Source organism: Plectropomus leopardus, chromosome 17 (genome assembly GCF_008729295.1).
Source record: "Plectropomus leopardus isolate mb chromosome 17, YSFRI_Pleo_2.0, whole genome shotgun sequence".
Classification (NCBI taxonomy): domain Eukaryota; kingdom Metazoa; phylum Chordata; class Actinopteri; order Perciformes; family Serranidae; genus Plectropomus; species Plectropomus leopardus.
In genome coordinates this window covers 14,079,517-14,093,230 of record NC_056479.1, presented here as the reverse complement: position 1 = coordinate 14,093,230, position 13,714 = coordinate 14,079,517, and the positions used below count along the sequence as shown (strand labels likewise).

General features: G+C 38.6%; 1 protein-coding gene across 3 annotated transcripts in view; it reads left to right on the top strand.

Annotated features, from left to right (window-relative positions):
• The window catches only part of LOC121957316 (brain-specific angiogenesis inhibitor 1-associated protein 2-like), a 108,451-nt gene that overhangs the window by 52,822 nt on the left and 41,915 nt on the right, over window positions 1-13,714 (top strand). The window contains exons 7-14 of one of the 3 annotated variants that reach the window (XM_042505889.1): window positions 438-590; window positions 3,415-3,657; window positions 4,764-4,995; window positions 6,867-7,068; window positions 7,176-7,244; window positions 7,328-7,481; window positions 7,736-7,773; window positions 10,534-11,427. In XM_042505889.1, coding sequence (XP_042361823.1) covers window positions 438-590; window positions 3,415-3,657; window positions 4,764-4,995; window positions 6,867-7,068; window positions 7,176-7,244; window positions 7,328-7,481; window positions 7,736-7,773; window positions 10,534-10,570 — 1,128 coding nt within the window. In that variant the 3' untranslated portion in view covers window positions 10,571-11,427. Of the gene's footprint in view, window positions 1-437; window positions 591-3,414; window positions 3,658-4,763; window positions 4,996-6,866; window positions 7,069-7,175; window positions 7,245-7,327; window positions 7,482-7,735; window positions 7,774-8,297; window positions 9,239-10,533; window positions 11,428-13,714 lie in introns of those variants that run through there. The other 2 variants (XM_042505892.1, XM_042505890.1) reach the window with 2 other exon arrangements.

The window sequence follows — 13,714 nt, the reverse complement described above, 5'->3', positions numbered from 1 at the left end:
TGCACCAGGTCTCCCTCGATTTCTGTCTCTGTTACTCACTCTTATGCATGCATTAACACACCTGTTGTCTGACACGTAAAAACTGATTAGTGGTTCTTTGTGAGTGATTCCCCTTCCACACTGCAGGATCTTCAGTCATCATTGCATTGCCTCTGTAGCGTTCGGCAGGGACAATCTAGCCTGAGAAAGTTACTGAGTAAGGCTCTATCCTTTCACAACTATTACCGTCACTGCGCACTTTACCCCTAATTGCTCCAGTGGAAATATGCAGTGATTGGCAGTACAGTACAGGACTAAGCTGTACTGAGCTGCTCCTAAGTATGAATTAGAAGCAGGGTGTTAATAAAACAAAAAATACTAAAAGTAGATAGATGGCTAAATCTAAATCTGTAGATATTATGTCCCAACTTCATGTGTTGTTGTGTTTTCCCCACCAGTTTGTGGAGACCATCAGCAGTAAGCAGACTGAGCTGGACACTTTCATTGCTGAGGGATACAAGACAGCCTTGTCCGAGGAGCGTCGCAGGTACTGCTTCCTGGTGGACCGCCAATGTGCAGTGGCCAAGAACAGCAGCGCCTACCACGGCAAGGCAAGTGTCACTTGACCACCAAAGAGATTTTCTTACAGTCAAGTAAATGTGAGGAGAGACATGAACGCTGTGGCTTTAGAATTGATAAGTATATACTGTGTGTCAGTTATGGTTTCAACTGTCTCTTTAAATCTTGCTCGTCACTGTTTCTTCCTGTTTTTTTTTAAATTTTTTTCTCTCAAACAGAGAATGCCAGTGCAATCAGTAGTTGGGCCTAATCTGTTACCATGGCAAACAACTTGATGTTCAAGCATATGTTTACTGATAGCATGGATACTAGCAAGGTTAGCAGCAGCAGTCACTTAAGTCATGAGATTAAAGGCTTTTCTCCACCACCTTTACCTGCAGGAAATATTAATGAATATGGATTTAACATAACCATTCAACTGTCAGTTGATATGGGCAATTTCTTTGTTTGCTTCCAGTATGGAACCTGTCAGGATTTATTTTGCCAATACCAGCTGACAGTTGCTTTCAAATCTTATACTTATTGCATAGCTTATTGCAGTCTATGTTAATGTTAATTTATCCATATTAAACAAACATGGTGAAAAAGAGCCAAAACTTGAAGAAACAGTCTCACACAATCACAAAATGACAGCTCACTGTATGTTTTTTCCTGTAACTCACACAACCCAGCTTTGTAAGTTTCCTGCAGGTGAGGCCAATAAAAAGATGCATCTCGTGACACATCTGCTCTGCAAACAGTTAATCCACATTTATTATGTCTTCATGTTACCCAACACACAACACAAATTGATTAGTTAGCTCACAATGATGTTTAGTACTGGTTTTGCCTCTCAGATGATAGTTGTGCACCAATGCAAGCTTAGAGGGTGACGTATGACCTCCAGCTTCTACTGTCTTACGTCATTCTCCCATATGAGCAGCAACTTTCTTTTTTTAACTTTGAGTACAAAATTCCATTTTTGATTATTTAATTTTTTGATTATTTTTATATTTAAAATATTTTGCAAACTGTGTTGCTCTGCATCATTGTCAGAAAATGACTCAGAAAAATATATAATATCATAAATATGCCAAATTACACTGGAAGGGGCTTTAAGGCTTCTGCAATCTTGGTTTCAAATATCAAGTAAACAACCTAAGGTACTATAAATTAAAAGTTTCCCACTCAAAAACACAGCTAATCTGCTTCATCGGGACTGCGTGGGGGTGTTTTGACGGCATTGGATTGACAGTTAAGGCAACACAAGCAAACAACAACTCAACTGTCATTGTGTTTAAATGTTGCTAAATTCTGATTGGTGCAAAGAAATGCAAACACTTTTTTCCAGTTGAGCCCTGCCCTCTTACAATCAGTGAGAAACGTGAGGATGAACAGGCAAATACTCAGTCTCTCATTTGAAATAATCACGTGTCACTTATAGCAAGAAACTGATTGAGAAAATTGTCTCTAATGGCCTTTAACTAAGGCTGTGCACAGTTAGTAGTTAATGGTCAGATTTAGTGTTTCCTTGAATAATTTGTTCAATCATCATGCATTTTTTTCTATCTTCAGTACTCCCAATCTGTCATCTGTGTTTTATTTGAGGACTCACCTGCTGTAGACCATTGTTCAACACAAAGGGCATAGGAGGAGATATATAATTCAAAGTCACATTAGCTTTGACCGCTCACAGGGGCCTCCTCATCTTAAAAATTCATTAAGACTGTAGACAATGCCCAGCTGACAGCCAGATCTGAAGCTGTAATCCATCATTGCACCTTTGCGTGCCTGGCCACCTTTTTGCGTGGAGAACTGCCTCACTTGTTCAGTTAATGAAAGACGTTAATAAGAAAAAGCATCAAAATAATTCTTGTAGAGAAAGATGGACTGAAATCAAACTCAGTGCAATGAACAGGACAAAAGTCGCAAACTATTTCTCACCCATTTTGTTTACAGCAGTCACTAGAGAATTTTAAAATACCTGCTTGTTGTTTTCACACCGCTGCTGACATTTGAAGCAAAGAACCTTTGAATCCAAACAGATCCCCCTCTTTATCATAACATCAAAGGCAATGAAGTGATATTAACAAGGATTTAGTTTTTTTACGCTTGTTGTTTTGTCCATTATCCAAGAATTTGATATTCTCGGGTAATGAAGTATATCAGTCTCCTGGGATTACTGGTGGGTGTGAACCGCCCGCCTGAAGATGTGGCTGGAGGAGGACTGTGTGTGTTTATGTGTGTTCATGTGGACTGCACTGCAGCTTCTTTTTTCAACATGGAGTCTAGTCATTAATCAGGATGGGGCTGTGCGTGGGAAGAGGTTACCTTCAGCAGACTGAAGAACCCTCTCCCAGAGGGTTCCTATGTGTGTTTGTCTGTGTGCAAGATCGTGTGTGTGTGTGTCTGTGTGTGCGCACGAGAGGGAGAAAGAGAAGGTGAGAGCTATGGATTAGTACACGAAAAAAGAGACAAAACTGTCCATGTTTTCTATGTGTGTGCATGGGTGTATCCTGTACAGTCATACACAGTGTGAATTTTTGTCAGTTCATTAAACTCTACTTGTGGAAAGAACAGCCGTGTCCACAGGCTGTGAGATGCTGCAGTGGGCAGCTTGGTTATATGTCTGTCTGTCCCACAGCCTCACCCACGCAGCACATTACCAAAGATGTGCAAGGGGCAGTGGTCAAGGCTACAGAGTGAGGAAAAACCTTTGAGAACTGAACATTTGTTTTTTTTATTCTATTGAATAGGGAGAAAATTGAAGCTTTAGCACAGAAAATGCTTAAGCGAGCTTTTTTTCTCTTGTCACATTGCAGCAAAAGCAATATCATTTTTTTTTGTGTTTTTCCAATCTTTCCTTCCTTCCTCCAGGGTAAAGACCTTCTGACCCAGAAGATCCCAGTGTGGCAACAGGCTTGCTCAGACCCCAACAAACTGCCAGAGAGGGCCATGCTCCTGGCCCAGCAGATGGGCTCTGCTGCCCTCGGGGGCACAAGCCCCCTGCATACCTCCAAATCCAACTTGGTCATCTCAGACCCTATCCCCGGGGCCCAGCCTCTTCCTGTGCCCCCGGAGCTGGCTGTTTTCATGGGCAGTGGCCTGGGACACCCAGCGGTGAGTGAAGAAAATAAGTGTTATTTTTATTTGTCCTCCCTTAATAAGGCAGTAAGTGTTTCTGTGTTTTAATGTTTCTCTGGGGCCTTTTATTTCTCTTTCTTATAATCAAAAGAAGCAAATTCTAAAGGTCCCATATTATGTGAATCTTCAGGTCCATACTTGTATTTGAGGTTTCCACTTTCTACCAGAATATATTCACATGCTTTGATATTCAAAAAACACATTATTTTCTTCTTACCATTAGCTGGAACAACTGTTTTTACACTCTGAAATGTCTGAAATGCAATGTTATAACACCTTTCTGTCAGGCCCACTCCTTAAAAAACAGTCTGCTCTCATTGGTCAGTGTTTCCAGGTCTTCCACATCTGCACTTTTGGCATCTCTTCACTGTTTTAACTGCTGGGGAATGACTAACAGTGCTTTAGTAGCAGTTTTTACCTTTATATAGTATAGTTGTGACATCCCAACTTAAATTCCTGACATTTCTCTGCACATTTTTTTTCTGTGGATGAAGCATTTTTTTTTTTTTTTTACTTTTACAGCTCCTCTACTTGCTTTATTAGAAAATAAGACATGGAATATAACCATTTACAAAATGGAACCTTTGGGCCAGAGCAATTTTAATGTGGTTGCCTTATATATAATGTCACAGACTGATTACAATTTATGGCAATTAATACAAGTTGTTGTAATTTTTCTTAAGAGGACAGAACAACTTCATTTAAATGTCCCCATCACTGTGGAATAGCTAACAGTTCTATTATCAGCTTATTCACCTTTGGACCTCCAATAAAGATGCAAAACAGGCAAACATCTCTAGTCTCTTTTTGACGATGGCACTCAGGTTAATGAACTGTTTAAAATCTTCATTTCATGCTGGGCAGCTGCTGACAGATGAACTCTCATTCGACTTCTGGTCAACTCTAAAATTATCAAGTATACTTTTTAAATAAAGATGAATTATAACATGTCCTGACTTTGATTACATCTAAATATTGCATAAAGTAATTGCCACTGCAGTATTGAACTGGCAAAGCCTATTTCACAATTTGTTATTAAATCTATATACTTATTGAATCTGTTGTATCTGCTTTTTATCCAGAGGCTGATGGGCCCTGATGGTATGTCCATGGTAAATGGGACAACAGGAGTCCATGGGGAGGAATATTGGACGGATGGAGGGACTTTATCCGTGTCCCAAGTCAGGCCTTCGTCCCCCCAGACCCAGGCACAGGGCCAGTCCCAGGCTCAGCCCCAGAGACAGGTCAGCGATGTCTACTCCAACACCCTCCCTGTCCGCAGGCCTGCCCCTGCCAAGAATAAGAACCCCGTGGGTAAGATATACAAACACTGCTGCTAATTTATGAACAACAGTAGCACTGTAGCAAGAAAATTACAAGAAGAATATTTGATTAAACCTCAAACCAAGTCCTCTCATTTTACTTGAAAGTACACTGAGGAGCTTTGTGACATTTCTTAATAGTTGAGATCAAAATAAGATCATCACTTTGCCTGTTCTTCATTTTTATTTGATCTTATTTTATTCCTACTTTTTTATTGGTTTTTATTCACACATCGTATTACTTTTATTGGCCAATGTTGGTCTTCATTATTATTTGATTCAATCTGATTTTATTCCTACTTTTTAATGTCTGACCATTACTCTCCGGTCAGCAGTTGATGTTATTAAGATTAATTTTTATTTGTACTACATAATGGTTTAGGCGCCTTCTGTATTCACTGCGTTTACTTATGTGTAATGTTTGTGGCTATAACTTCAGTGGTCGGTCATGCATCATGCAACACACTGCTTCCACCTGGAATTAAATATATATATATATATATAGGAAAAGAAGAAGCAGCAAAGCAAAAATACAAGGACCATCTCGATAAAGAGCTCCTTTTCTCCTCTCCCGGGCCTTCTCCAGATAACTGGCCAATTTATACGTCTCAAATGTGAAGAGCCATCTCACGCTCTGTGTATCTTATATATTTACAAAATCAATATCCACCCTTATCTCACCAAACAAAGCATCAGCCAATTCACAGTAAAAAGGACAGCAGATATCAAAATGCAACAAATTTCTATATCACTGGACAGCAACAACCTCCAGTAGCGGTCACCAAAGCTCACAGGGGGTTTATAGGCTGTAATTGTGAGGGTCGTTACAGAGGTCTAATTCTCAGCATTTCATTCATTTTTGTGAAGAAAACTAAAGAAAATGTGTTATTTTTTAAAGTTAAGATCATTATCTAAGATATAAACTTGAAGGTGAAGCCCAAGGTAATCAAGGTAGACGGAGCCTTCCCTCACTGCTTAAAAAAACATTGTCCTACATTTAAAAAAGTATGCAGTTAAAACAACCAGAGAGCTGATATACAATTGCAAGGCGCCAGGGAGAAGAAAACACTGAAACAGTCAAAAAAAGAAGCCTTTTACGTATGTATGATTGTAAAAAATAAATTAAAAAAAAGAACATTAAACAGCAAGCTGCATAAAAGTATAAACATATCAGGAAAACTTACCTCTGATGTTATATTCAAAGCAATCAATCTGAAAAAAACAAAACAAAAACAAAACATCCACATAGATTGTTTTACATTAGTTTATCAATTGTTCTATACTGTTGTTATTATGCATTAGATATAGTACTAAATGTCATATGTCACTTACTTATGGATTTACTCAATGATTGAATATTGGATCCCTTAAGGATAAAAAATTCGGGAAACACTGGTCTAGTATCAACAGTCAAAGGCAAAATACGTTTGACTGTTGAAATTATATAAATTAAGTTTTGCTTACTTGCGTACCTACAATTATATATGTTAAGTTATAATGTTAGCCACTGGAAGAACTGCTGCTCTTCAGTGTCTCAAAATAGCAGCAGGGAGATGTCGCAACAAACACTTCGAAACCGTATTTATGAGAAATGTTGGCAGGAGATAGTCTACCAATCATCCCATCTATGGTATCATTTTTAATGGCAATTATACCAGCGTATTAGTTAATCTGACAGTGATTCATGGTTGTTTGTGAATGCTATACAAAAGCACATAAAAAAAATAAAAGAAAAACATACTAAATTTAGAATATCTGCCTGACTGTGTCTAAATAGACAAAAATGTTACTTTTAGTAGGCACCCTGAACTCTTAATGAACTCTCATGTCACTGACCATTGACTCTGTCTGCAAACATGACAGGAGAGACACGGACCCTGCCCAGGTCCAGTTCCATGGCAGCAGGCTTGGAAAAGAATGGGCGCTCCCGTGTCCAGGCCATCTTCTCCCACGCTGCGGGTGACAACAGCACCCTGCTCAGCTTCTCTGAGGGAGATGTAATCACCCTGCTAGTGCCCGAGGCCAGAGATGGCTGGCACTATGGGGAGAATGAGAAGAACAAGATGTAAGTGTTATAGTAATTTTTGCATTTTGCCTATTTCCATTCTGTGAGATCTACTTCCCCCACATATAGGTACAATGTAAGTTTAACCATGTGTTCACCTTTCTCAGGCGTGGCTGGTTCCCGTTCTCCTACACACGTGTGCTGCCTGAAAGTGACAGTGAGAAGCTTAAAGTGAAGTGCGTAGCATTTTTTTTCTATCACAAACTGTGTCAACTTTATGAGACCGAGTCTGAGGCCTTTTTTTTTCTTGCCCTCTCAGCTTGCACCATGGGAAAAGTAGCAGCACAGGGAACTTGTTGGAGAGTGATGCATCACTGCCCACACCTGACTATGGCCTGACTGCCCGACTGCTGGCACAGAGCCTAGCACAGACCCGCCCACGTCCCTACAGCATGGCAGGCTTTGGCACACAGGTAGGTACAATTTAACATGTGTAGTATCCATGAACAACACACAAAACACTTGTTACTCTTTTTTACTTAATTTGTAGCCCCCGTCTGGTTTAGCCTTGTGTTGCATAATTGGATATGAGTAATCCTGCAGTAACTGGAAAGGAGACTTTTGCTAAGTTTCTGCTGCCGCCTAGTGTTTGTATGCAAGTACAGCAGGTGCTTCAGTCCAAGGTATACAAGCACACTAAGTAAAATATTTTATTTTATCTTTTCAGCCTGCTATTGAGGATTATGATGGCCGCTTTGCCACAAGGTAAGTGCCTTTTCTACCCTGTCCTCTTAAGATATGACTGGTGCTGCCGTCTGAGTTATTTAACTTTGGTAGTTTTGGCAGTAGTGACCTATCAGTAAAAGATGGCATTTCAATTGAGTCATTACATGCTGGAACACTGAAGAGTGAGCAAGGCAACTGTGTAACATACGCAGTGTCCCAGTGGAACGCTACATTCACTTTCTATAATGGTGTAGAGTATGATGTGTCGCGGACCAAACATGTAGTTTACTAGAAAAAGTGTACAGTATTCTCCATAATATCAGGGTGGATCCTTAGAAGTGCTTGATATTTGAGTGTACTGTTAAATGTATACCAGGTTTAAATTCAGACCATGTAATAATCCCGCAAAGGTCAATTTGTTTGAAGAGCTTGCTTTGGACACTTACAGTAAAATAAAATAAAAATATGCCAAGGAGTTCAGTGGAATAAAGGAATCTATAAAAGTTAAGTTTGATTATCAATAAAAATAAATAAAACAATTAAAAACTTTTTTTTTTTTACAGAGAATTAAAAAGATAAATCGCGGCAATTAAAGACTTGGAATGATGGTTAGTCTTAAAAGCAGGTAAAATATAATGCCCTGATGGCGACAGAGAACGTTCACCTGCAAGAACGTGTCCAGAAGAAGGAAAAATACTTGTCGCTCCCTGGAGGATTTGTTGATTTTAACAATGCTGTTTAGACCATTGTCTCATAATGCAATGAACGAAGAAACTTGTGCAGCCAATTACAGTTACAAAACATGAGGACTGTGGCGAGACAGTTCAAGCAAGAGCTTGCTCAAATATACTGCAATAATATATCTTTTCACATAGTGCATTATTTTGTGACCAAAAAATGATGAAGTTCCAATGCCACTGTTAAGAGTATTCTATTACGATTAGTATATGGTTAATGCATAGTATGGAATTAAGTGATGGGCTACAAAGCCACACAGCGTCTGAAACAAAGTTCAATCTACAATCACCCATATGTATGTGTACAATTATTTGTTAAAGGAACACTTACCCACAAAATGACCATTTGCAAATGAATTAGTCGCACCATGTTACCCCAAGGCATGTGAGAAAAAACAAAGTTTAACAGCAAAACAATATGAAAACATCTGTTTACAAACTCTCACACAATTCTTGCTTCAAGTCTTATTCATCAAGAAGTATGCCTCCCAAAATGTTTTTTTCCTGAAACCTTACTTTTTAAAACTTAGTTAAGAGTAGATTTATCTATATGCGCTTCCAAGCCAGACTCCAACACTAATTTCTCTGTTTGTTTGGGGTTTTTTTAAGCGAAAATGCATGTGTTTGGGAAGTACTGAGCATACCACTGAATAATGTTCTGTCAAAGTTTGTAAAGGATGTTTTTGATATAGTCTTGCTGTAGTTAAACACAGTCCCTAGTTAATCATAATATCAATATATTCAATATTTTCCCTTGGTGAAATGTAAGAAAAAAAAAGTTTTCTTTTTACTTTAAGTACTTAAAATGTCAGGAAATACTGACAAATGCCATTCACTGTTTTTTTAAGCAATCTTCAAATTATCTGTTTTGTCTGACCAATGGTTCAACACCCAAATTTATTCAGTTTACAGTAACATAAAACAGGAAACAGCTACATATCTTCACACATGAGAAGCTAGAGCCAGATAATTCTGGGCTTTTTTGTTTGGACAATTGATTTGATGAATAATCAGTTATCAAAATCATTGGCCATTATTTATTTATTTTTAATCGATGCGTAATTGATTAATAGACTAATGATGTCACCACTAGTGTGAAGCATAGTTTGCCTCAAGCAATTTCGCTGTAGTTAGATATATATACAGTGTTTCTTTTGAGCATTTTTACTGTGTCTTCTTTGTCCTTCCCTCTTTAATCCTGCTTACATTACTTTTTTTAAAATAGCTCTTTAAAGTAATGACTGCAGTGTAGCGGGGTCAGTGTCTCCGTTTATTGTCAGAGCAATCTTGGCCCAGTATGTCTTCACCGTAATCCTATCAAGTCCTTGCTGACTCACCAGGGTTATGTGAGGTTAGGGTTAGGAATGATGCTGTGCCTGTTTCTGTCCAATCAGGGAGTACATCCTTGTGTACATGTTTATAAATGTGTGTATTTGCGTGTGTCTGTGAGAGAGAGAGAGAGAGAGAGAGAGAGAGAGAGAGAAATGACTTGCGTGCACTTGTGTTTGGAGTACGTGTTGTGACAGTAGACATCATGCTGACCTCATCTCAGTCATCACTGCTTGTCAGCCTGGGGCTTTGGGCACCAGTGTCAAGCTGTTTACATACTCCTGTCTGCTCTGAATGTGTTTTTTTTTTTGTATCAGTACTTTGAGACAACACTGTGCTGCAGGGTGTATTCACCCCCAACAGACTAATCTAATACTACATCCCTCCAGCTAAGGAGATGACTTGATTTTCTCATCAACAGTGTGGGGTTTGTCTACTTTTCAGTGACAGACGGTAGCAAATATTCAATAAACTGCTTATTATGGGCAATAATATCAAACCAGAAAACATATCTGGATTATAAAAAAAAAGTGTTGATGAGGGAATTGGAAGTCCAATCTTCCTGATCATGGCAGGTGTGTTTGGAGTTGCAGCTGTGGGTGGGGTAGATTTCATGACCCCCACCTACGCCTCTCCAAATCTCTACCCTGCCTCCTTGTGCCTGTCTTGTCTTTCTCCATTTCTCTCTGAGTGTGTCCGACCTGGCAAGCTTCCTTCTCTCTTTGTTCCACAGTGACAGTCCTGATGGCAAATTGATTTCGACTGTGTGAGAACAGACATACAGACAGACACAGACAGCTCCGGATAGCACAGGGGCCTCTTCCTCCCCATCTTTTCCCCCTCCTCCTCTTAGCCTCCCCCTTCTCCTGTCCACTTATCTCCACTTCTCCTCCTCTGCCTCCACACACACCCCTTCTCCAAGTGGAAGAGGCCAGTTTCATCCCTCCTTTCTGTCCTCTCTTCCTCCTCGGGTCCCTCCTTTCCTCCTTCCGTCCGTCCTGGGTGCTGCTGCTGGTGGTGTCGGTGTGGACAGTAGCGGTTGGTGGGTGGAGGATTGCGTTGAGCGAGAGAGCCAGAGCGGGGCCTACCTGCTCGGCATGCAGCGATATGGACTCTGAATAATCTCTGATCACAGTCCACCATCACGGACTGATCTCTCAAGAGACTGCCTTTGCTACTGCTTGTCTTTTCATGCATGTACATGGTTGTGTCATTTTGTCAAACTAAAAGACATGTTCATGTACTGTACAAGTGCCAAAAGACTTCAATGTCGTTGTACTAAAGCCACTGGCTGAATGGCCTTTTTAAGCACACGTGGGCCCAGTATTATCGAGTTCCCACCCAATACACACATGCTCAAAAAAAAAGCTTTGTTCAAAGTAAGGCTGTGCAGCAGATTACTATGTTTCTGTTCTGAGAGATCCCGTATAGGTCGCGCTGTGCTTCCTTGTGTCAGTGCTAGACTTGATTATTCGTCCAGAGGGTGTGTGTCTTATTTGCCTTACTTTGCTTCTTTTATTTTCTATTAAACACTTCATGTGCAATGGAGCAAATTTTTAAATTGAGCTTCAAGAATATACAATATATCTATCTATCCATTTCTATCTCTCTCTCTTTATATATATACACATATATATATATGTGTATATATATAATGTTTCCGTCAGTCCAACAAGTTGCACCTGTATTATGATCATTGCAAAAAAAACAAACAAAAAAAAATTTTTTAATATAGATTTACAATTAAACTTCCCACCGTTGTCCCCCAGTCTTTTTGACTTCTCGGCTGAACTTACTGCCAGAATTGTTGGTAAAAATAAAAAATTCCTTCAGTTTCATCTTATTTCTGAAGCAGTGAGTTTGAAAAGGGTCTTCTTCTGTTGAGTATCCTCAATAACAGCTGTGAATTAGTTTTTAGGTTCAATGACAACCACGGCTTTTGCAGCTCTCAGTGTTATTTATGATTGTATTCTCTGAGTGGCTATGTAGTTTTTGGTCTTTTCTTTAAAAAAACATATTGTCCTTGTAAAAAAAACAAACAAACAAAAAAAATCAAGAAACATTGAGAAATTACTGATTAGTTGAAGTGTTTATCTTATGCATGCTGTGGAGGGAAACCAGAAAATGTGATACTAAAAATTGACCTTGAATGTATGGTGACTTTTTACAAAGTATTCTAAATAAAACATATCTCTATATATTAATAAACAGTCTGGTCTGACGAGAAATCTGTTCTGTCATTGACAATGGCATTTTCAGTTTTATACAAACTATTTTTTCCTTGTTTTAAGGGGATTGTTCAGATTTTTTGAAGAGGGGTTGAATTGGTTTCTTATCTTTATTAGGTGTATCATGCTAGATTTAGGTTGACGTGCCCCCACTTTGGAGAAGCAGGCAGGAGTACAACATGGAATAAAGTACTGCTGTGAACGGGGGCAGCAACAATGCGTATTTCAGCCACCTGAAGAAAGTCCATTCTGAAAAAAAAAAAAATTTAATATCACTCTAAGTAAAGACTTTATTGATAGTATTTTCACTATTTTATCTTTCCAAAAGACAGCCCCTTTTTGACAGGAAAGCTGTTTATGGCTTCAGTTCTCCATCTAAGCTCTCCGCGAAGCCACCTTAAAACCTTACACAGGAGCTGCTGGTCTACAGCCGCCTCTATGAGTTACTGGTTTGTGTAATTGTGCAACTGAGGTTTAGTTTTAATTCACCACAATCACACAATAATACAAACAAACCAATCAAGGCAGCTGTAGACCAGCAGCTCCTGTGTAAGGTTTTAAGGTGGCTTCGCGGAGAGCTTAGATGGAGAACTGAAGCCATAAACAGCTTTCCTGTCAAAAAGGGGCTGTCTTTTGGAAAGATAAAATAGTGAAAATACTATCAATAAAGTCTTTACTTAGAGTGATATTAAATTTTTTTTTTTTCAGAATGGACTTTCTTCAGGTGGCTGAAATACGCATTGTTGCTGCCCCCGTTCACAGCAGTACTTTATTCCATGTTGTACTCCTGCCTGCTTCTCCAAAGTGGGGGCACGTCAACCTAAATCTAGCATGATACACCTAATAAAGATAAGAAAACCAATTCAACCCCTCTTCAAAAAAATCTGAACAATCCCCTTAAAACAAGGAAAAAATAGTTGTATAAAACTGAAAATGCCATTGTCAATGACAGAACAGATTTCTCGTCAGACCAGACTGTTTATTAATATATAGAGATATGTTTTATTTAGAATACCTTTGTAAAAAGTCACCATACATTCAAGGTCAATTTTTAGTATCACATTTTCTGGTTTCCCTCCACAGCATGCATAAGATAAACACTTCAACTAATCAGTAATTTCTCAATGTTTCTTGATTTTTTTTGTTTGTTTGTTTTTTTTACAAGGACAATATGTTTTTTTAAAGAAAAGACCAAAAACTACATAGCCACTCAGAGAATACAATCATAAATTGCAAAAAAAAAACAAACAAAAAAAAATTTTTAATATAGATTTACAATTAAACTTCCCACCGTTGTCCCCGCAGTCTTTTTGACTTCTCGGCTGAACTCACTGCTTCAGAAATAAGATGAAACTGAAGGAATTTTTTATTTTTACCAACAATTCTGGCAGTAAGTTCAGCCGAGAAGTCAAAAAGACTGCGGGGACAACGGTGGGAAGTTTAATTGTAAATCTATATTAAAAATTTTTTTTTGTTTGTTTTTTTTGCAATGATCATAATACAGTGCAACTTGTTGGACTGACGGAAACATTATATATATACACATATATATATATGTGTATATATATAAAGAGAGAGAGATAGAAATGGATAGATAGATATATTGTATATTCTTGAAGCTCAATTTAAAAATTTGCTCCATTGCACATGAAGTGTTTAATAGAAAATAAAAGAAGCAAAGTAAGG